Below are 23,267 nucleotides of genomic sequence, written 5' to 3' on the forward strand. Positions count from 1 at the left end.
CACCCCCCCCCCCCCCCCCCCACGGCTCCAAGTCTCAACTTCAGCCCCTAAAGGTGCTGTCATAGGCTCTCGTCTCCTAACCAAAAGACCAGCACTCCCCTGGCAGCCCTGCAGCGTTCTGCCGCCCCCCCCCCCCCCCCCCCCGCCCTCAAAAACTGGCCAATCAGAAAAAAGTGGGCACTTGAGGGAAGGAGTCCTTAAAGAGACAGGAGCTGTAATCAACCTTTTCAGGCAGCGACATAGATAAAATGCAAAGCTGCTTTCACAGAGCGTGTGGGATCTTTAACCTGTTCAGTGATACTGACGTCATTACCACGTGATAATCACGTAGTTCAGAATAAACTCAAAATGTCTTGAGTTATTTTCTTCTAAATAAAGTGAATCTTTATGTTTTGTTGAACATTATTCCACAATATGAGAAATATCCGAACAAATTCGGGTTATAAACTGTCAGTGCTATAGGACTGAATGCGCGTTCTCGATGCTCAAGCACGCGCCTCCTCAGTAACAGAGAGACCCATCCCCTTTCGTCCCCCCTTTTTCCTTCCCGAGTTGCATTCTGGGAGCTCCAGTTTTTTCCTCGCAGTGTAAAGATGGACGGCGTGCAGCCGCCTCCCCTCCGCAGCCTGGATGACTTCCTCCTCAGCTCGGCCCGGTTCGCGGTGCCGGACATGCGGGACCTGGACCGCTGGAACAACCGGATCATCAACAACCTGTTGTACTACCAGAGTAACTATTTCCTGAGTGGGGTCCTGCTGCTGCTGCTGGTGGGGTGAGAGTCTGTTTACTGACGTGGTCACCCCCCCCCCCCTCTCTCCCTCTCCCTCTCTCTCTCTCTCTCTCTCTCTCGCTCTCTCTCTCTCTCTCTCTCTCTCTCTCTCTCGCTCTCTCTCTCTCTCTCTCTCTCTCGCTCTCTCTCTCTCTCTCTCTCTCTCTCTCTCTCTCTTACAGTGGACTTTGATTTTCAGGGTTGTCTGTGTGTTTTCCTGTCAGCTGTCATTAGTCATCTTCTAATGCTCAGTTTGCAGACTGAATTAAAGACTCCCTTCAGGGTTCAGATAATCAGCACGCAGTCATGAGTTTGAAAGCGGCTGCAGGATTCTTCCGTCTGTGTGAGAGGGTCAGACACCGAGGGAAAGAACGTAAAGACATATATGCTTTTATTAGCATTTGTCATGACATGTCCTCAACTCAAAATGTTGAGAATAAAATGTGTATTTTTATATGAATGTGCAGATTGCATAGACTATTCATCATGCTTTAAACATCACACCTCCTCCTCTTCAGGTGAAATCAGTGTCAGAGCTTCTCTTCATCATGTGTGTGATCCTGTATTTCATCATGACATCACAAAGGGGCTACTGCCCTTTGTGATGTCATGAAGGGAACATCTGCAAACGGACACACAGTTGTTTCGTCTCACGCCTGTGGAGTACGTACGTGGTGCTTAGTGTGTCAGGGCTTTAAACAGGAAGGAAGAGAGCATTAGCATGGGACTACTTTCAGAGGCGGATGATTCCATGTTTGTTACTTGACTTGTCGTAAATAAAAGAAACGTCTGACGTTGATTCATAAAAGACTTGGTCATTAAAATCATTTGTGATTGGTTCCACTTCCATGTCTTTTCCGGTTAACGGCCTCCCGGCTCTCAGGTACTTCCAGCCCTTACAGCTGTTGGTCGGAGCGACCGTGGTCACCCTGTTGTTCCTCGGTTTCGTCTGGGCTGCTGAGAATCAAGCTCCCATTCGCCGTTTCCGTAGAAACCACCCGACCGTCGCTGTGCTGGCCATCCTTCTGTGCAGTTACCTCTTCATATCGGTGCTGGGAGGCGTGGCTGTCTTCCTGTTCGGGATAGCCTTCCCGATTCTGAGTGAGACACACACACACACACACACACACACACACACACACACACACACACACACACACACACACACACACACACACACACTGAAGCGAAATTGAAGCGTACACAAGCGCTCCATGTTGACAGAATTTATTATTTACAATATTTGGATTGTTATAAAGTTGGAAAGCATTTTTTCTTCTTTCATTTTTTGATCATTTCTATCTGTGATCGATTTGTTCATCGCTGGCTAACCTTTGTTTTTTAACTCCTCCTCGTGTCTCTGTCGTCTCCTCTCAGCGGTTCTGGTCCACGCGTCGATCAGGCTGCGCAGCCTGAAGAACAAACTGGAGAACAAACTGGAGAGCATCGGGCTGAAGAGGACGCCCATGGGACTCCTGTTAGAGGCTCTGGGACAAGAACAGGAGGCCGGGTCGTAGAGAGGGTCCGGGGGAGGGGGGAGGGTCCAGGGGAGGGGGGGGGGGGATAAGTACTAGTAAGTACTGTGATAGATAGAAGAAAGTATAAGGAAGGAGAAGAGGACAGATTTGTCCAAAGTGCAAATGTGAGATCCTCCACGCCAAAACATCCGCTTGTCATACTGATTCAGGAAAACAGTCTGAATCAGACCAGTTACAATTCAAAGTGCCAAGTCAGAGGTGGAAATAATGGACCAAACCACACAAAGATACCACCAGTTCTGTGTTGATTCTCTGAATCAGGACGATCTAAATGAATCTCTTGTCTGCTTGGACGACAGCGTGATGTCCAGCGCGGGACGCAGCAGAGAGTTTCTGCAGGATGAAAAGAGTAAAAACATGAAAACGCAGTAAAATAAAAGAGTCAGGGACCAATGAGCAGTTTGATGTGATATAAAGTTAAACATGAAGATAACAGTATAAAAAGTGTGTCAGTTGTCCAATGAGAGAGGAGAGATGACATCATCACGAATAATGATTGAGTTGTCTAAAGTTGCACTTTAAGCACATTTAGTCTTGACTTTGACGTGAGGCGTTTCTGTGTTAGCATCGCGTCCTTTAAGTGTTCATCAGTGCAGCGATGTTTACACGTTCATGTTCAGCCTTTAAAATAAGCTAACGTAAAAAACACTCCTTCATTGATTCGGTTAAATGTGTTTTTATGAATGTGGTGAGTTTGAAGAGTAACAGATTGTGTTCCTCTTTCTGTAATCACTCAGAATAACGTCCTGAGCCTGTCAGCGACCAACACAACTTTTAACGCACTTTGACCACGTAAACTCGAGAGGAAAAAGGAAGTGCGTTAGATTTAACCAGAGACCTGTTGACGTCCGCTGGGCCAAAGGAGGTGAAAGAAGATGAAGTGCAGCGCAGGGATTTTAAAGCAACTTGAAATAACTTCAGGACTTCAAATGAATTCCATTGTTCAGGATTTTTGTGTTGTTGCTTTGAGTTAAAGACTCAAATGAAGGAGGTGAAGTGAGCAGAAGGAGGGGTGGCCTAGTGGTTGCACACACTAACCACTAGGCCACTGGTGCCCTGAGAAGGATTCTCACATTAAGCAAAGCAGCATGAGGTCTTTGACAAGTGTAAAGCTATTTAATGCTTAAAAGCTGCCTTTGTTGTTCACTGCGGTTTATAATGATGTTTATAAAGGTCACATATTACCCAGAATCCTCTTCTCCATGTTCCTCTAACATGTCTGTCTACAAACCCCCAGTGATGAGAAAAGTCCATCCTCTCCGTCTTCTGCCTGCTCACTTTTCAGAAAATGTGTGCTCAAACAGGCCGTTTGGAGATTTTTCCCTTCATGACATCACAAAGGGCAGTAGCCCCTCCCCCAGGTGGGTGACACTCCCACAGCTAGGTGTTTGTTCTGCCCTCTGAGTCTGCCTTCTCACCGTAAACAATAGGACTTGGAGCCAGAAAGCAGCGAGTACACCCGAGCCCTTCCAGAGAGGGGGCGTGGCCAGACAGCTCATTTACATATTTAAAGATACAGACACAGAAACAGCCTGTTCTGAGCAGGGCTGAAATAGAGGGGTTTATAGACATGATCAAATACAGGATCAGAGTGGATTTACAACAACACACTTCACACACATGATGAAGAGGAGCGAGGATATGTGACCTTTGAAGCGAACATAAAAACGTGGAAACGTGTTTATTTGTAATAACAGGCCTCTGCCTGCTGTATTTTCTTTTTTACATTTGCATATCTGAGATTTTTCCATTTTAATCTAAAGTTTTATTCCATTAAGGAAACGCCTTCGTTATGCCAGGATGATTCATGAAAAGACAACCAGCTTCTGTTTCACCAGAGCCATGCAGGATCAAATCATGATGCGGACATGTTTATTTCTTGTGGTGTCTGTTAGCTTGATATTCCCTTCTAACGTATTCAGTTAACGTCCTTAAAGCCGGAGCGTCCTGCTCCTTCACGTGTTCATTCTGAATGTTTTAATGTTGCCTTCAGCTTCATGTTTACATATTGTTTCATGTATACGCCACATCTCTTTGACCGTCTGCTGGTCATCAAATGTATTTAAGTTTTTATAAATAAACAGCTGACCTGCCGTGTGTGTGGATTCTTTACTCGGATATGAAGCTGCTGTAAGTCCTTGAAGTGCTCTGAATCACCTCTCCTTAGAGGATTGAACCCTCAACCTTCTGGTGGAGAGACAGCAACTCTACCAATTGATAGCCACCTGGCACAGTTATGACAAAGTTTGAAATAGACTGACACAGGAAGGAGTCCTAAAACCAGGAAGTGAGTTAGCATTTTAGCGCCATAGTTCCTAACTCTAAAAGTCTAAATGTGGATTTTGAATGTGTTTGTGTTTAGACTGAAATAAGTTCTGTTTAACACAAGCTGAAGCGATGTTGACGTTTTGTTAGATGAGATAAACTACATTAGCTAAGACCCCCACCTGTGAATTTTAAAGTTTTTACGCAAATTTAAAATGGCGGTTGCTAACGTGGCTAACTACAGACTACAGTGGTTGTCATGGAGACATTAAACGTAATCACACCGGGAACTCTCACTAATCCTCCTTACAGCCTCCAGTCGTGTTTTTCACTGCTCTTGTAAATATTAGCTTAATAAACAACTTATTAAGCTACAGTTTAGCTAGCTTGTCAAAAATGCTTTTTATCGATGAAGGTCTGTGTAGTGTTTGTGATGTCAACATGGGACACACATTACTCCAAGTTTCTTTACGCTGGCTTCAGTACTTAGGATTACTGTTAAAGCCCTGCATGGACCGGCTCCGGCCAACCTTACAAGACTTTTACAGTCCCAGCAGGTCTCTCAGGTCCTCTGATGGTCCCAGACCCCAGACTGAAGACTGAGGGAGACTCAGACACTTTGGGCTCTGTGGACTCTTAAAAAGCAAGGGCTCTTTGTTTTGACTTTATTTTGATGAAGGTTTTTGTATTTGTGCAGTTGACCTTCAGGGCCACCGTATAAACATCTGCTAAAGCTTTGTGACAGTCGTCCTCCTCCTCCTGTTGTTGTTGTTGTTGTTGTTGTTGTTCCCTCTCAGCACATCCCATCTCAATAATTAGATTATTTCTGATTGAACTCAGTGAAAGATATGTCTGATCTCTTACAGCTCACATGAGCTCATATTGCTTCACACAGATTCTCTCTCTCTCTCTCTCTCTCTCACACACACACACACACACACACACACACACACACACACACACACACACACACACACACACACACACACACACACACACACACACACACACACAAACAGCTTTTCTTTCCAGGGCGGGGTTAAGTTACGTCATCACGGCGCGTGTCTTTAAATAGGCTCCTCCCTCCCGGTGTGAGCAGAATAGAAACAGAAGCCGGTAGTGTCAGTCAGAGAGAGAGAGAGGGACCGACAGAAACACCGAAAACATTCACCAACAAACTCCGGTAAGACTCTTTCACATTCACACTAATCACTCTGATGTTACCGTAGTGTTTGTGCGCGCGCGCCTCCACACCTGCTCCGTGATTGACAGGTTTGAATTTCACCTGTGTGAGTGTTTACTGAATAAGTTCATTGAGGTGTGTGTCTGCATGGTTAAATATAATATAGTGTGACAGATGTGAGTTCACTGTGTACTGCTAATGAAAACATTGTGCAACCTGTTGCTCCGGATCCCCAGCTTCATGCACGCGCGCACACACGCGCGGCCTCGTACTTCTATAATAACAAAACTGAACACATTGAGCCTTTACAGATGATTAGATTATAATCTAGTGGGACACATTGATCTTTAACTTCATGTTAACTCTTAAATCAGTGCAAGGTTCAGGTTTTAGACTCAAATCAGATTCAAAGAACAAAACAGAGAAAATGAAAGTAAAAGAAGTCAAAGTATTAATAACCTCCAGAAGTAACGCACATCAATATTCAACTTCAGTTCAGTCAAGATACAGAAAATAATGATAACTTTAATAAACTATCTGCTTATTAAACTATTAAAACCATCAAAGGCATTTACACACACACACACACACAGCCTTTTTTTTTTTATCCAGGAAGAGAATTTAAAAGAAAATGATATCAGTGTCTGCTCAGATGGAAAACAGTTCCTTGTTCCTGCAGCAACGTAAAGTGAGTCTGAGACCCTGATTTAACCCCGGTCAGAGTCCGAGGTTAGTCTGGACGGGGGTAAGTGTCCGTGTGTAGCTCAGTGCAGTGATTGTCCTTGTGGCTTTAAGGCGGTATTTGTCTTTAAGGTGGTGTTGAGTCGTTTGAGGTTCCTGTACAGTCATCCGTTCCCCTGCTGCTCCTGTGAACAGGTTACCAAAGCATCAAAACAAACCCGAGTGGGCGGAGACTCTGAGGGGCTTTTTGGTAAACTCTGTCATTACATCATGTGGCTGCAGGGAGGCAGGTGGTTACCCAGCAGCCCTTCCTAGACTGTTCCAGAACTAGGTCAAAGATTCTCAGAGGGTTGTTAGCGGGCGGCTCCACTGCGCCTGTGCTCCTTATCTCCACGCTCAAACTGTCAAACGGCCTGCTCTCCCTGCAGGTCTGAGATACGTGACGATAAGTGAACAGCCGTCATTGTTATCACTTCATTATCTCTGGAAACTCGAGCTGCAGCAGAACTGCATGGTCACATGACATGAAGCTGCTGGATGTAGCATAGATAGCGAGGCTCGGTGCAGCCTTTAACACACATCGTTACAGGGTTCGATAAACTGCACTAATCATGTTTGTAAAAACTAAATCCTGCACTTGTGATGTAACTGGTCCACTGAAGAGGCTGCTCCTGTCTTTACAGGAAGAACAGGTCTCCAGAGAGCGTCCTGATCCGGACCCGCCTGAAAGAAAACAGAGACAGTTTTAGTGTGTGGACTACAATCTAATTCATCCCTGAAGGAAGAAGACCTCCTTCAAGAAGACCTGATCCCTGAGCAGAGAATAACGTGTGAGGAACCTTTGGTCCCAGAAGAGGGGGGGGGGATTCTTTTGAGCCCCTCTCACGCCACAGAGAGATCAACGATGCTGTACCTGAAGAAGTACTTCACAGAGGGTCTGATCCAGATGGCCATCCTGCTCAGCCTGTGTGGGGTGATGGTGGACGTGGGACTGGAACCCTACCTGCCCCCCTCCCTGCACGAGAGGATCCTGGGCCCGACCGCCGCGCTGACACAGACGCAGTTCCACAACCTGAGGAACCGCCTCGAGGACGCCCAGGACCTCCACCCAAAGAGCGTGGACCTGGACGGGTTCTTCACGACTCGGAGGCTGCTGGGCTTCGTGCGCTCTCTGGACAGACTGCAGGTAACAATAACATCTGTGTGTACGATCACGTTCAGGTTGGACAAGAACGCCGGAGAGATGTTTCAGGAAGAAATACGTAAACAATGCACAAAATATGTAAGAGGCATGTTGTCTTCACAGGTTCCTCAAGCTGAGCTGGAGACCTGGCTCGTCCAGCGAGAGTCAGATCCTCTACCTGTGGGTGTCCCGGACCAGCCCAGAGACCGGCTTGCTCCACCTGTAGATCTAAGACCTGGAGTCACAGCCCTGCAGGAGGAAGAAGAGGAGGAAGAGGAGGAGGTACGTCTGTCACCTGGTTTGTGTTTTAGGGTTAGGCCGCACAGCTGCAGGATGAGCCGTGTTCCTTCATGGTTCACGTCAGTGATATCTGCTGACCTTTGTCCGAGTCTTAACTCTGTGAGGACGTCGTGTTAAAGCTTGCAAAACAACATGCAAACAAACCAGTTTGTCCCTGTTCTTATCTCGTCAAAGGAAGTTATTAACATGTCAGGTAACATTTAACCTGCAGGTGTTTTCAGACTGAACGTAGAGCGAGTCAGTGCAGAGAGACGATATTTAAATCTGCATCAGTACACGTAATAACTTCTTAGTTTGAGCATTTCGTGGGCTGGTTTCACTGAAGTCAGCTGTCTAACTAAGAAGTCTGATTTCAAACCAGAACATGTAACAAGAGGAGGAGAGACCTCCGCTACCTGCTGACAAACAGGAAGTGCTTGAATTGTATTTTTAGATGAATTATAGAAAGTGATGTTGACAGTGCTGCTTTGACTGTTTTCAACTGTACCAAAACTGTGGGTTATGTCATGTGATATAATGAGTCAGAGTCAGATGAGTCACCAGGAAACCAAAGCTCGCCACATATAACCTCGCCTAGAAAATGAAGCAATCGAGCCGGAGGAGCTGAAATGGACTAAAAATAAACCTTTAGGAAGGGAAGAGCCGTTCTGTTCTCACATGAGCACAACTTCAACCAGAACTGGCTTTTATTTTCTCCACATACACAAACGGATGTTGAAAAAAAAGTTTTTCATAATGTCCCCTTCAAAAGTGATTTATTTTAAAGGGGACATATTATGAAAAATCAACTTATACAGTGAACATTTAGTAACCTGAGACTCTACTGACCCACATGCAAATATAAATCCATCCAGTTTGTTTGTGATCTGCAGACGTCTGACAGCTCAGAGACAAATGCTCCGTTTCTAATATGCTCCCCTTGTGATGTCACAGTGGGATTCTCAGTTGTTACTGGTTGACATTCAGAAATATAATCTGAATAGTTTTCCAAACAGTTAGCAGCATGTCTGTGAGCTATTTAAACTGAACACACGTGCTGCTTCTCCCTGCCAGAGGACCTGTTATGAGTTCATGTTGTCTGCATGCTCCTCGCTCCTCTTCGAGTTTATTCATGGAAACGCTCCCAACAGGCCCGGTCAAGCTCGGCCCTATAACACACACACACACACACACACACACACACACACACACACACACACAGTGAAGCACAAGTGTTAGCTGGTGGACTGACAGGCGTCGGCTCTTATGAAACCTGTGGTCTCCTTCACGGCAGATTCAGACATGTTGGAACTGAAAGTGATGGTGCACAGGAGGACGTTGGCCCCGAGGCTCACACACTTTATCAGAAAGGTTCTCTACACACTGAAGCAGGAATCACAACAGTTGATGACGCTCAGTGTACCAGGAGCCTATAAACTATAAGCTTTGTCTAAGCCTGGTACTCTGGGTACCACGAGCCTGCCTGAAGTGGACGTTGCTGCATAAATCTATTTATCTTGATTCCTAACGATGAGGAATGCCTGACTGCCTGTTTGAGGTGTTTTGGTCCAAGAACAAAAACTTCTGTTCAAAGAGAATCTGAGAGAACAGATCAGCGTCACTGATGCCTTTTCTTGGGTATCGTCTGCATAACACTGTTTTATGGTTCTGTTACCTCAGAACACTTAAAGTGAAAAGAATGGGTCCGAGCACCGAGGCGTGTTGACCTCCGTCACTAACGTCTGCATGCAGACAGAATCCTGCTTTACAAAGTGACAAACAGGATTTAAATGTTTATTAATGAGGAACTCTCTCAGGTGGTTTAGTGTGTTTTAGAAGATGACTGAAGACACCTTACATACAGTCAGAGCGACCCGGGGACCGGTGCCAGCAAACAGCCTGTACCATGTAAACAGGACACCGATTGGCTTACACGTCCAGTCTGTACATGTTCTCACATTCAGTGTAGCAGAGTCGTATCCTGTATCAGTGTTTACATGCATCAGTCTCTCTCTCTCTCTCTCTCTCTCTCTCTCTCTCTCTCTCTCTCTCTCTCTCTCTCTCTCTCTCTCTCTCTCTCTCTCTCTCTCTCTGTCTCTGTCTCTCTCTCTCTCTCTCTGCTGAATTATCTGCAGATGTTTAAAACAGACGTTCACATTGATTAGAAGCAGAGAAGACACCGTGTGATGCTTCAGCGAAACAACGACCGCTTTAGTTTTCAGTTTCATAAGAGGATGTTGACTGAACTTTCTAAACTCAGGGAACAACATTAGTAACCTCCGAGGATTAATCTGTTATCTCATTCAGATTTAATTAAAGGGATTTGTTAAATATTTTTGAACCCTTTTCAAACTGATTTTGAACAGATTTAAAATGATCTTTTCCCTCTTGTCAATATGAGAGCTTTTGTTTTTTAATTCTCTTCAATTATCAAATCAAATGTGCATAAATACAGTCTGTCACACACACACACGCACACACACACACACACACACACACACAGGCAGTAAACACTTGATTAGCTCCCTGGCCTTGTGACCGACTGGCTTGTTTTGAAACTCGATCAGCAGCATGTTGCGCTGTGACACATTTTACATCCCTCAGTTTTGCAATCTCTCCTGTTTACTGCAGTCAGACAAACACATGCATATAAATACAAACACAAAGAAGCAGAGGCAAGTAAACATGTGCTTATATAGAGAGAGGTGCTCTCTGATTCAGAAGCATCATAGGAACATAAAGACATCTATGTGGCACCTGTATATCTCATGTGTGTTGTTGGACTCGCACTGTTTAATGTAAACCTTTAAAATAATCAGATCTACATTACCACGCCGTAAACCCTAAAACTTTCAAAATAAATCACCTTACCAAAGTTACAATGACATCGATAAAATGAACAGTTAGAAGACGAGCCTTAAAAGTGCAGGCTGCAGTTCCTCCAGTGTCCACTAGAGTCTGTCTCCTGCAGTGAGTCAGTCTCCATAGAGCTCTATGTAAAAATATACATGTTTACAGTTTGAGTCTCTAGAGTTCATTTCTCTCTTCAGCTGTTCAGGCTGAATATTTCTACAACTCACCTCTTTACATTATATTAAGCCTTAGAGGGATGTAGAATCAGGGGGCGTGGCCTCTTTGAGTGACAGGTGGGAGCTGCTAGCTGCCTGCTAGGTGTCCCCTCAGCTTATTCAGTCCCTGACCTTTGAACTCTGGGTCGTGTTTGTGCTGTTGGCTTTTTGGAGATTTTGTTCAGCTAATCTGAGTCTGTGAGAACCAAACTTGGACTAGGATTGTGGTTCCCTCTGCAGAGAACAGTTTCCCAGCCAATCACCTGCTCCAGATGTCTGGCTGAGTGAGGACTTTTGAGTTTAAATCCATTTAATCCAGAAGACTATTCAGAGGAAATGTAAATGCCACAATCATTTCGTCTGAGTCGAAAGCTCAAAGCTATTAACATGAGTTCTGTCTGCACACGCTTGTCCCACATGTTAAGACCCCCACATATGTGTGATCATTGACCAGCTGCTGGGGGTCCCTGAGTTCATCTGTAAGCCCCCCAGTCTGGACAGCGGAAGGTTAAAGTTATTCTGAGCTCGGCTGTCTGAGGGGCGCCTTTATGTTCTGAACATACAGGCTGCTAGAGTCACACAGAACAGTATTATACTTTATATGAAACCTCTTTATTAGTTTAGTTTGGTTAACTCTAAACACACACACACACACACACACACACACACACACACACACACACACAGCCGTTTTGGACACCCCTGGGTTTGCCAGATATGAGAGCAGTTATCAGGTGAACAGGTGTTGCAGCGATGGAAGCGGGCAGTGGAACTGCTTCAGATAGAAGTGATTGTACCCGAGCTAAAAAGCCTCTGCATGTTTCTAATAAGCTCCAGCAGCAGAAAGCTGCTCAAACTAGGATCAATGTTGGAGATGAAACATGGAGAGAGGTTAGAACGCAGAAAGCTTTACAGACCCATGCAGAGCTGGCTAAACACTGAAGCTACAGTGTCCACCACATGCAGAGCTGGCTAAACACTGAAGCTACAGTGTCCACCACATACAGAGCTGGCTAAACACTGAAGCTACAGTGTCCTCCACATGCAGAGCAGGCTAAACACTGAAGCTACAGTGTCCACCACATGCAGAGCTGGCTAAACACTGAAGCTACAGTGTCCACCACATGCTGAGCTGGCTAAACACTGAAGCTACAGTGTCCTCCACATGCAGAGCAGGCTAAACACTGAAGCTACAGTGTCCACCACATGCAGAGCTGGCTAAACACTGAAGCTACAGTGTCCACCACATGCAGAGCTGGCTAAACACTGAAGCTACAGTGTCCACCACATGCAGAGCTGGCTAAACACTGAAGCTACAGTGTCCACCACATGCAGAGCTGGCTAAACACTGAAGCTACAGTGTCCACCACATGCTGACCTGTGTGAGAGGAGGGGGGGAGACAGCTCTCTGTGGTGATTGGAGTTTTGACTGCAGTACTCATTTTAAACACTAGGGGGAGTTACAGATTGCTCATGTGAGATAGAAATCTAAAAAACTGCAACTATTTGAGAATCTTTGAACGGTAAATTATGCCAGTAAAGATTTCCTTCAGTGAGGAGAAGAGGCTGCAGTCCTTCTTGCAGTGGTTGTTGGTTCGAATCCGTCCTCCACTGTCTCGCCTCCCAACATTTCCTCTCTCATCAGCTGCTGAGGAGAAAAGCCCTGTCATGTGTTGATTCATAACCTCACATCCTCATATCCTTCTCACAGGAAGAAAGACGTCAGGCTCTCCATCGGGCTGGTGACCTGGATGACCGAGGGGAGGAGGAGGAGGAGGAGGAGGAGGAGGAGGAGGAGGAGGAGGTGGGGCACTACAGGAGGTCAGAGGGAGGAGAAGGACCACGACGATCCTACAGAAGTGCTAACAGCAGAGAGCTAACCCAGAATGAAGACGACCAGGTAAACCTGCAGCTCTTGTTTTCTCCTGTGTAGAAACTAAAACTCTTTCTGGATATTCGAGTGTCGTCAGCCCGTCGAGCTCCGGTCCAGAATAAAAATCTGAAAAACCTCCTGAACGTTGCGAAAGAATGCGTCAACATTTGTGATCTTTGAAGGAAGCAGCTCGTGCTGCGAGTTAAAAAGCTGAAAGCGTCTCCGTCATTATCAGATCTTCACTCGAACGAAGGGGGAAAATCCCCTCTGCGTCGGGAGGATGTAGATATCAGCCCGCTTCCTTTCTGCCGTCAGGTGGGCGGGTCCAGACTCGGACCTGCACGAGGACACGTTTTAAAAAAGAGCTTCGACCGACTCTGCAGCTGCTGTGTCTTTAAAACCAAACCACACACACCCGAACACCTTCACACACCTGGACAGGATCTTCAGCTCACCTCTGCACTAGTCCGCCCCCCCCCCCCCAGCTAGGCCACGCCCCCCCGATTGAGTGTAAACTTGACCGTGTGGCGTGCATCGCTCGCCGCCTCGGTCACGCTTGGAATCGGAGCCTGATGCTTGGACAGCTGCCGGCTCAGCACAGCGGAGTGTTGGTGACGCAGTTAAACAGCTGCACGCCGCGGCGCCGGTCACACCCGGGTGGGTCGGGTCCACTGACTGCATGACTTCTCATGCTTTAACCTTTTATCATAAAACCAGCACAGATGACGGTTCCTGTTCATGTGCAGAATCTAAATTAAGGTTCTGTAAAATACGGCGTCATAGAATATAAAACTCATCCAGACGAGTTCTTTAAAGGTCCGATCATCCGGAGCCGAACCTCCAACCTGGACTCTCTGATCCCTGAAGTCACGCCCCCTTATCAAATATCACTCACTGATTGGACGCTCACTCGTGGGAGGAGAATATCTTCTTGTCCTCTGAAGTTTCTTCTTCTGTGGTTTCAGGCGTCGGTCTCCCTGCAGGAGTGTTTGAGGCTGTTGGAGGAAACGTTTCCTTTCACACAACAAGAAGAAGAAGTACGTCCTCTCTTCTGTCCTCTCCTCTCTTCTCTTCTGTCCTCTCCTCTCTTCTCTTCTGTCCTCTCCTCTCTTCTCTTCTGTCCTCTCCTCTCTTCTGTCCTCTCTTCTCTTCTGTCCTCTCCTCTCTTCTGTCCTCTCCTCTCCTCTGTCCTCTCCTCTCCTCTCCTCTCCTCTGTCATCTCCTCTCTTCTGTCCTCTCCTCTTCTGTCCACTCCTCTGTCCTCTCTTCTCTTCTGTCCTCTCTTCTCTTCTGTCCACTCCTCTGTCCTCTCCTGTCCTCTCTTCTGTCCTCTCCTCTCTTCTGTCCTCTCCTCTCTTCTGTCCTCCCCTCTTCTCTGTCCTCTCCTCTCTTCTCTCCTCTGTCCTCTCCTCTCTTCTCTTCTGTCCTCTCCTCTGTCCTCTCCTCTCTTCTGTCCTCTCCTCTCTCCTCTCCTGTCTTCTGTCCTCATGTGACACCTTCAGGGACACTCACCGTGTGTTTCTCTCACACCTGCTTACAGGATGTTGGCCGTCGAAGGGGAGACCTGCCCACAGAGCCCCCTGCTGGAGACCCCCACGTGGACCTGGAGCTGCACTGGCAGGACCTGCTGGCTCTGATGGAGCCTGAGGTGAGCGGGGGGACGGACGAGTTCAGCAGAACCGTCTTACCGTGAAACGAACAGATGATCTAATCTGTGGTCATTCTGCCCCCTGCAGGCCGCAGACGTCGACATGGCGACTTCGTTTGATCTGGATCCGAGTCCGACGGGGGCGGACCCGGGTGTCGGCTGTGAAGCCGCCCTGCAACACGGTAATTCACCTCCGAAGCTCAGAGTCCGTTTATGTCACATGACAAACCGACATGAAGTGGAACGTGGTTGGTGCGTGGCGCCCGATGTACAGAGGCGTTAGTCCTCTCCTTTACCGCACGCCATTTCCCACCTGATTTCGATGTAGAGATGGTTTACGGTTCAGCGTTTCATTACGTTCGCCTCTTTCTGTGTCTCCAGGTTCTACGGGGCGTGTGAACCACGCCGACCACGAGTCCCTCACCCCCAGCGCGGAGTTGGACGCACAGACTCCAGCCGTCAACACAAGAGGAACGTGGGACATTTCTCACGTGACTCCCTCGCTGGATCCTCCACGCCACACCGACCTGCTCGGAGGGTTTCCGTCAGACGTTTTTGGTCTGGGATTAAACGAAGAAGAAAACACCCGAAGCTTAAATCTGCTGACACGAGATCTGGTGGATGTGGAGGGCGGGTCGAGCGTGCACACTGATCGCCGCCGAGGCCTCGGGGCATCGCCGTCCTCCGACTTTCTGTTTGACGAAGAGGGCGGAGTCGAGGATGAAGACGGTCTCCTCAGCCCACTCGCAGACCTGTTGGAGGACGCTTCCATCTTGGAGGAGATCCGCTTGCTGGATCTGGCTCTGGAGGAAGGGTTCAGTCCGGAGATGGCGGCGAGGCTGGAGGAGGAGGGCTACCTGGAACGTGAAACGGTCAAAGAGGAAACCGGGGAAGATGATGACCTCACCGGCGTGGGCACGCCGAACGCAGATCAACCACGAACAGATCAAGGTAATAAACAGACGCTAACGGACCCGGGTCCAAACCTCTCGTTTTAAAAGCCCAGCTGTTGAGTTTCCTTTCCTTGTTTCCTTCCAGGTGACGAGGAAGAAGCCGATTCAGACTCTGGTCTTTCTCTGGACTTCAGCCACAGTCCTGCGTCTCCCTCTGCGTCCGAGGCCTCTTCGTATTCCTCCTCGTCCTCCTCCTCGTCCTCCTCGTGTGTGTCAGCAGTGGGAAGTGCGTTCTCCGAGTACGAGGACAGAGAGGTTGAAGAAGGCTCGTTCAGCTCGGACATGGAGGTTGAGGTGACCATAAAGCAGGAGGAGCTGGAGGAGGAGCTTGGCGCAGTGGGAGGCGGCTACCCTGCAGATGTTAAGGATCCGTTCTCGTTCAGCCATCACAAGATGTTTAACGGTTTCCCCTGGTTGGAGCACATCGGCCACGACCACACGTACAACCAGCCCTGCTCCACTCCCCAAACGCCACCTCCAGGAAAGATGACTTCAAAACACTCCAAATCTATCCCTCGCCACGACAACGCCAAGCCTTACGCCAGCTCCTCCTCCAGACACACGCCTGACGCCAAAACCTGGAGCCGGGATGAGCGGCGTGCACGATCCCTGAAAGTTCCTTTCTCGACCGAGTTGATTGTGAATCTGCCCGTGGAGGAGTTCAACGACCTGCTGGCCAAACACAAACTGAGCGAGGCGCAGCTCGCCCTCGTCAGAGACATCAGACGCCGCGGCAAGAACAAGATCGCCGCCCAGAACTGCCGGAAGAGGAAGATGGACGTCCTGCTGGATCTGAAGGACGACGTTTCAGGTCTGAGGCGCTACCGTTCACGGCTGCTCCGCGAGAAGCAGGAAGCGCTGAGGAGTCTGCACGACATGAGGCGCCAACTGGGCGTTTTGTACGACGACGTTTTCTCCAGGCTGAGGGACGAGGAGGGGAGGCCGCTGGACGCCATGGAGTACCTCCTCCAGTTTGAGTCCAACGGCAGCGTCACAGTGTCCGCACGCCAGGGGGCGACGCGTCCTCTGACGAAGCCCGGTAAGAAACAAAAGGACAAGAAGAAGTGACGAGACGGACCTTTGGAAATGTGGGGAAAGGTCAGAGACGCTTCACAGGATGAAACGCACAAAATACTTCAGCTGTGGCGAATGAAGGACCATGAGAGGGGTCGTGAACTCTAAAGACCTCGACGGACGGCCATATTTGAAGGTCAGGTCAAAGGTCAGGTGTTTGAGTGACAAGGTGGTTTATAGTCGTCTACATGGTGAAAAGTTCAACACTGGAAAAGGACTTCAGACCGGGCGAGGGGAAAACACGGGACCAGGTTTTGCTTCGTTTTGGACCCGCTGCCTCTGAAGCTTTAAAACGGCGAGCAGATGGCGTCACGCTGGATTCCTGCTCCGAGCTGATGAAGACGCTTCGAGGACTCGAGAGGAGACTGAATCCAGAGTTCTTGACCCGGTCGGGACGCAGCAGGACTTCAGGTTCATGGCGACTAAACGTGAAAGCGTTCTGACCACCGACACTGAAACTTTGTTTCAGGGATTTATTGGATTTATATTTGACCTCTAACCAGCAGCTCCCGTGACGGATGTGTCGACAGGTTTGATGGTTAGAGATGATTTACACAACGTGCCTTTTTTTTTTACCGTTTTGAGTTTTTTTTTTTTTTATTGTGACCTGAAAGTTGTTTCGTTTGACCTTAAACATGTCTGTGTCATGTGTTTTCTTCTTCCTGTTCTGGGTCGGGGAGCGGTCACTGGGCGAGAGGCGGGGTTACACCCGGGACTGGTCACCAGCCAATCACAGCTCTGACATGTACGCCTTGTTCACACTGCATCTCCAAATCTGATTGTTCGCTCATCCAGATTATGTGGTTTGTTTTTTTCCGTCAGTCTGAAAACAAAAAGCAACGATGAGATTTTTCCAAAAATCTGATTTAAACCACAAACGAGGTTTCAAATCTGATTCCTTCAGATCAGTCTGAACGTCGTCACGCTCAACACGACACCATCGACATTAACAACAAGATCTGACGAGCTGGGAGTGAACTGTGGTCACTTCTGTCATCACTTCTGTCATCCATGTTGCTGTTGTGTTTCCTGGGTGTAACCCGTTACCATAGAAACCAACGTGGAGCAGACCAGGTCAATATGGACAGATCGGATCAGGTCAATCAGTCAGTTCAATCAGATTTGTGTCATTGTGAAGAAATCTGATAAAATCTGAAAAGTAAAAAGATGTCAAATAATCAGAATATGAATCAATTTACTTTTAGTTGATGGATAAAAAATATATATATATTTAAGGCGGGAAACTGAGGATTCAAACATTTTCTCAAAACGTAGTGTTCGTGGTTAGCGTGTGAGGCGGAGTGTAGAGGAGCTGATGGCGTGCAGAGCAGCTCTCAGTGACCCCTAACAGGAGGCGGGATATTTCTGTCATCTTCAGGTTTCTGTGTGTTTAAAGGTTTAAAGTTAGGGACGGCGTGCGGTTAGGGTCGGCGTGTGGTTAGGGTCGGCGTGCGGTTAGGGACGGCGGGTGGTTAGGGTCGGCGTGTGGTTAGGGTCGGCGTGCGGTTAGGGTCGGCGTGTGGTTAGGGTCGGCGTGTGGTTAGGGACGGCGTGCGGTTAGGGTCAGCGTGTCGCTCACTCTGTGCTGGCTGGTGATCGAGGACTGTGACGGTTTTGTTTTCTGTTGAATAAAAGAATAAAGATCGATTCTGTCTCAGTTCATTTTCTTCTGACAGCAGCGAGTCGACCTTCCACACACCGCTGCGTCTGTGTGAACGCAGCCGAACAACCTCCAACTGTCTGAGTGTGGAGAGAGCGCTCTCCTCCAGGTGACGAACCAGAGGGTCAGATACAGAAGACGAGCTGAAGGCAGCTCTTTAAATACGACTGTTAGCTGGAGTGCAAAGAACATGAAATACAGAGCGCCCCCTGCAGGGACACACGGGGGACTCCAGCACCCCCTGCAGGGACACAAGGGGGACTCCAGCGCCCCCTGCAGGGACACACGGGGGACTCCAGCGCCCCCTGCAGGGACACACGGGGGACTCCAGCGCCCCCTGCAGAGACACAAGGGGACTCCTGCAGGGACACACGGGGGACTCCAGCGCCCCCTGCAGGGACACAAGGGGACTCCAGCGCCCCCTGCAGGGACACACGGGGGACTCCAGCGCCCCCTGCAGGGACACACGGGGACTCCAGCGCCCCCTGCAGGGACACACCGGGGTTTCGGTTTCTGTTGACGGATTGAGACGCTGGAGCTGATTTTTATGAAAACAAACAACCTTTATTGTCAAAACAGACATTTTAAAGTAGATCAGCCATGAAAGTGACGAACCGATAAACATGCAACAGGACAACACGAGCTAACCGGCTAAATACAGAGAGAAGTCTGAGACACGAGAAGATAGAAACGCTAACAGGCAGACCCGGCGCAGCTCATCGTTAACCCCTTCCTGTCCACGGCGAGCTCAAACAGAAGGCAGTCAGAAGGATGTGAATACTGAAGTTCATGGTGCGGGAAAATACTCGACGGCGAGTCGAAGTAGGAAAGGTCGACGACGCCGCAAAAGACAAAAAAAGTAACAGCCGACCCGACACGAAGCTGCAGAACACGTTCATGTCGAGTTTTCTGACAGTCGAAGGCGAACCAAAGGAAACAAGTTCTGGGGCTTTCAAATCAGCTGATCCGGGTCTGCTAACACGGGGCGCCGCTACTCGACCTTGAATACAGAATACTTAGAAATACGCAGCGCCGGGAAACACTCAGCACGCCAAACACGGCACGCAGCGAAGAAACGTCAGGTCACGCTGAATTTAAAACGTTTGTTCATTCAGAAACCAAAACGAGTCACCGGCGTGCTGAGTGCTGCCCGGCCGCTGCACGCTAACGTACGTGTGTGTGTGTGTGTGTGTGTGTGTGTGTGTGTGTGTGTGTGTGTGTGTGTGTGTGTGTGTGTGTGTGTGTGTGTGTGTGTGTGTGTGTGTGTGTGTGTGTGTGTGTGTGAGAAATAAAGATTTACTTTTAAATCATCTCCTGCAGAAGCGTTTTTGTGACGGAGCGTGAATCTGGAAAGCGGAGCGGCCGTTCACCGTGTCCGCCACACGGAGAGCGTGAATGTTCAAACTGCAGCGCACAGCTCGCCGATACGTCGCCGGGTAACTCTCCACGCCGCGACTTCGTGGTGTCAGAGTTTCACTTCAGGACGCGTCAACATGTCACTGAGCTTCCTGCTGCAAACATCTGGAACAAGCCATCGCGTGCTGCAGTGCATTGTGGGGGATTAAATCCTGTGTGTATTAACACGTTAGCAGCCGCCGCCGCTGCACGACTCCGACCAGCCTGTTAGATTTCAGTTCTGAAGCTGACGGCGTCCTGCGAGAAAACATGATTATACAAACTCAACTTCTGCGTTTATCATTTAAGCTCTTTAAAAAAAAGGATTTTTCTCAGTTCATCGATAAAAACATAAAATCGATATTCGAAGGAAATATTAAAAACGGATTCAGACGGAAAAGAAGACCGGCGTCTTAAAATGCACGCCGACCTTGAGAAGTGGCGTTAGTGCGGAGAAACGTAACGAGCCAGAACTGATGTTCAATATAAACTTGGTTTTATTTTTAAAAACTAAACAGGAAGTGAGGTCAGAGCGGCGGGAGCGGCTGAGTCTGCAGGGCTTTTAAACGTCCGCTGGTCAAACACTGTAAACTCCTCGCTATCGACACGATCGCGTCCGAGTGAATCGAGAAGTCGTCTTTTGGCGTTCGAGAGTTTTAATCGGGGAACGCCGTCGATGACGAGACGTTTCACCTCTTTTTGGTTCCCGGCGACGCGTCACGACGCAGCGGCCTGGAACGCTCAGGAGGCCGCGTGACAAACCGTCACGCCACAGTTTCACATTCACACGTGTTCAGGGAGGTAGCGACAGCCTGTGTCGTTTCCCCCGGGGGCTTCCAACGCCAGGCGCCTGTCGCCGGATGTACGAGACAAACACTTTCATGGTAAGCTGACTGAAACGAGTTCTATGAGCTCGGCGTGCGACGCCAAGGAAGGAAACTACCGGAACAAAAAGGCACCAATTCCATCAGGCGACACGTCGTTGGTGGAGGAAAAACATCTAAATAAGGTCGTCGACAAACCGCTAAGAAAACAAAACAGAAACATGTTCAGTCCAGATCAGGTGGGAGCGCGTCGGAGGGACGTCTCCGCACAGGGCAGGAAAACAAACCTCGTCTCCCCGCTCGCCGCTACGCTGGCAGTTCAATCCCGACCGTGTGACGGCGCGCCTCGCCTTCAGCTGCCACAAACAGAAACCTGGACAACAGTTCACCGGCGTGTCGTTGAGTTCCTGCCCTGCGCCCTCCTCCTCCTCCTCCTCCTCGCTCGTCTAGTCCTTTTTCTCCTCCTCCTTCTTCTCCTCCTCCTCGGTGGGGTAGGAGTGCCAGGTGAGGCGCTCCTCGTAGAACGAGATCACCACCTGGGGACATTTCACGTTGGCCTCCTTCGCCGGGACGAGGTCGGCCTCGTCGGAGTTCTTCCTGTTACGTTCAAAGGGAGGGAGCGAGTGAGCGAGAGAGAGAGAGAGAAGGGTTAAACAATAAGCACATTATTTCTTTACTCTTCCTTTTATCCTTTTAATCATACAGGTGGGACTTCTAAATACTGTTTCAGGTTTATTATTATATCCTGAAGGGACAGAGGTGGTTTTATTGCTGCGACTGGAGGTCTTGAGTTTCCTTCAGGATCAATAAATTATCACATTTTAAAACTGTTGAGGTCACTCGACTCAGACTCCTCCCACTTCCTGCGTTGCTGAGAAAAGAAACCCACCACTTCATGAGGAACATCAGCTCTCCGCTGGAGTCCGTCGCTCCGATGATCCTCTCCGGCTGCAGACCTCTGCCGAACCCTCGAGCCTTCTCGCCCTGGAGAGACGGAGGAAGAACACGTCATGACCTCCTTTCATGTCACCTGTTCTCGTGCTCAGACTTTAGCCTCTCTCTCTCTCTCCCTCCCTCGCTCGCTCACCTCCTCCTTCTTCTTCTTGCTCACTCGCTCCTCGGAGTCTCTGGCGGCGTCGCTGCTAGCTTTCCGCTTGCCCTCCTTCTTCTTCTCCTCCTTCTCTCTGTGTTTCGTCATGTACTCCGCGATGAGGTCCGGGCAGTCCAGGTTCTCCGCAGGCTCCCACGTGTTGTCCTCCCTGATGAGCGAACAAAGACTTAAAGCTTGTGATCGGCCAATCAGCTCGCAGCTCTGTCCCTGCTTGTGACGGCGAGGAACACGGCGGCTCGACGCGGCGCTGGGAGCAGAAATAACTTCAACATCTGCGACTGAAATGTTCAGCTTGACTTTTTTTTAAGCCCGCCGACTCGTTTAGAGTTCAGTTTGTTCCCCTTCAAAATAAAAGCACCAGATACCACTGTTCGCACAGAGTGGTAAATATTTCACCGAGGCAGCGAGCGTCCGTTACTGCACGTGCTCACAGGTCACAGAACGAGGAAGAATAATTACTGTGAATGGAAACGATTGACTAAAGTCCGGATCATGTTCTGACAGGATGTATTTAAACGAGGGGAACAGGTCGCGTCATATTTACCTGATCTAAAGACGCTCAGCTCGTTATTGAGATTCATTTATCAGACGTGAACGTCGACACCTTTGAATCAATTGATCACTAATTTACGACGGATGTAAACGTCCCAGATTAGAGTGAACGTTCGATGTGATTGTTTTTGTAAATAAAGATTTAGAGGTTATTGAACACGTGGCGTTAAACCGTCACTCACTCTGAGAAGCCTTTCCATTTCAGCAGGAACTCCACCTTCCCCTTCACTATTCGGCGGTCCAGAACCTTCTCCACCACATACTCCTCCTCTTCCTCCTCCTCGGCTGCAGCCGGTGCTGGATCTGCTGCGACGGCGGCTGGATCCGCAGGCGGCGGTGGCGTCGCTGCCGCTGTTGCTGCAGCGGCGTCCGGTTCAACTTCGGGAGCTGCGGGCTGCGGCGGCTCCTCCTCCTCGACCTTCTTGGCCTTCTTTCCTGCGACGGTCGCCAGCTTGACGTCTGCTGAGGGAGCCTCTGGTGGACAAAGACGACCAGATCAGAAACACACACACAACACGGTAACCTGCGAAACGCTGATGTCAACGCCACGCAAGGAAGGGAAGCAAGCGAACATCGTGTGACGCGTGTGCACACGCTCATGTCTGCGTGCACGCTCCAGAAACACACCCAGTGTGACAGGCTGCACGCCGTCTGACGAACACAAACGGGGCACAGAGCGAGGACGCTCTTACCACGAGCTGCACGAGACGCGTCTGTGTGACATCACGGTGTCTCCATCTACTTTATATTTAATCTTTTTAAAACAATTTCAGAGCTCTGCTGTCGACCTGGCTCCCCGACCCGACCCTCAGGTCTGCAAACCTCCTGTCCCCCCCTGCAGGACAAACTATCTCTCCTGGGGGTCTCCTCCTTCTCTCTGGAACTCCCAAAAAACATTCAAGACTCCCCGACCCGCACCCCCCCCCCTTACATTCATAGTCTGTTTTCTTTATTGATTGATTGTTTTGACGTGATAAAAGAAAGAATGTATTATAATTAAATGCTCAGTTTGGACGTCTTCAGGCCGAGGTGGGCGGGACCAAAGGTCCAACAAGAACCCCGCCCCTCTGTGCAGGCTGCAGCCAAGTAACCCCAAAGACCAGGCCTCACATGGGGAGACTTAAAGATGACCCCCCCGCCGGGTCTTCACCAGTCTTTGGAAAGAGGAGCGTAAATTAAATTAATCCAGGTTCATTTAAAACTAAACTCCA

At 48.9% G+C, this 23,267-nt stretch overlaps 3 protein-coding genes across 3 annotated transcripts; 2 read left to right on the plus strand and 1 right to left on the minus strand.

Annotated features, from left to right (window-relative positions):
• The first annotated feature begins 559 nt into the window (after positions 1–559).
• On the plus strand, positions 560–2,298 carry praf2 (PRA1 domain family, member 2). Its single transcript, XM_079366990.1, has 3 exons — positions 560–772; positions 1,653–1,870; positions 2,147–2,298. The coding sequence occupies exons 1-3, from the start codon at positions 594–596 to the stop codon at positions 2,284–2,286; spliced, it is 537 nt and encodes a 178-aa protein (XP_079223116.1). The 5' UTR covers positions 560–593; the 3' UTR covers positions 2,287–2,298.
• Positions 2,299–5,628: 3,330 nt separating this feature from the next.
• On the plus strand, positions 5,629–18,161 carry LOC306838647 (endoplasmic reticulum membrane sensor NFE2L1-like). The gene is made up of 9 exons (XM_079366953.1): positions 5,629–5,755; positions 7,120–7,622; positions 7,743–7,901; positions 12,678–12,866; positions 13,805–13,876; positions 14,380–14,487; positions 14,576–14,669; positions 14,869–15,438; positions 15,526–18,161. The coding sequence occupies exons 2-9, from the start codon at positions 7,341–7,343 to the stop codon at positions 16,506–16,508; spliced, it is 2,457 nt and encodes an 818-aa protein (XP_079223079.1). The 5' UTR covers positions 5,629–5,755; positions 7,120–7,340; the 3' UTR covers positions 16,509–18,161.
• A 555-nt stretch (positions 18,162–18,716) lies between these two features.
• On the minus strand, positions 18,717–22,373 carry LOC306838671 (chromobox protein homolog 1-like). Its single transcript, XM_079366987.1, has 4 exons — positions 22,239–22,373; positions 21,481–21,652; positions 21,283–21,377; positions 18,717–20,990 (listed from the first exon to the last, which is right to left on the minus strand). Exons 2-4 carry the CDS (start codon positions 21,589–21,591, stop codon positions 20,840–20,842), a joined length of 357 nt encoding a protein of 118 aa, XP_079223113.1. The 5' UTR covers positions 21,592–21,652; positions 22,239–22,373; the 3' UTR covers positions 18,717–20,839.
• Between the last annotated feature and the right edge of the window lie 894 nt (positions 22,374–23,267).

Source organism: Symphodus melops (genome assembly GCF_947650265.1).
Source record: "Symphodus melops genome assembly, chromosome: 17".
Lineage (NCBI taxonomy): Eukaryota > Metazoa > Chordata > Actinopteri > Labriformes > Labridae > Symphodus > Symphodus melops.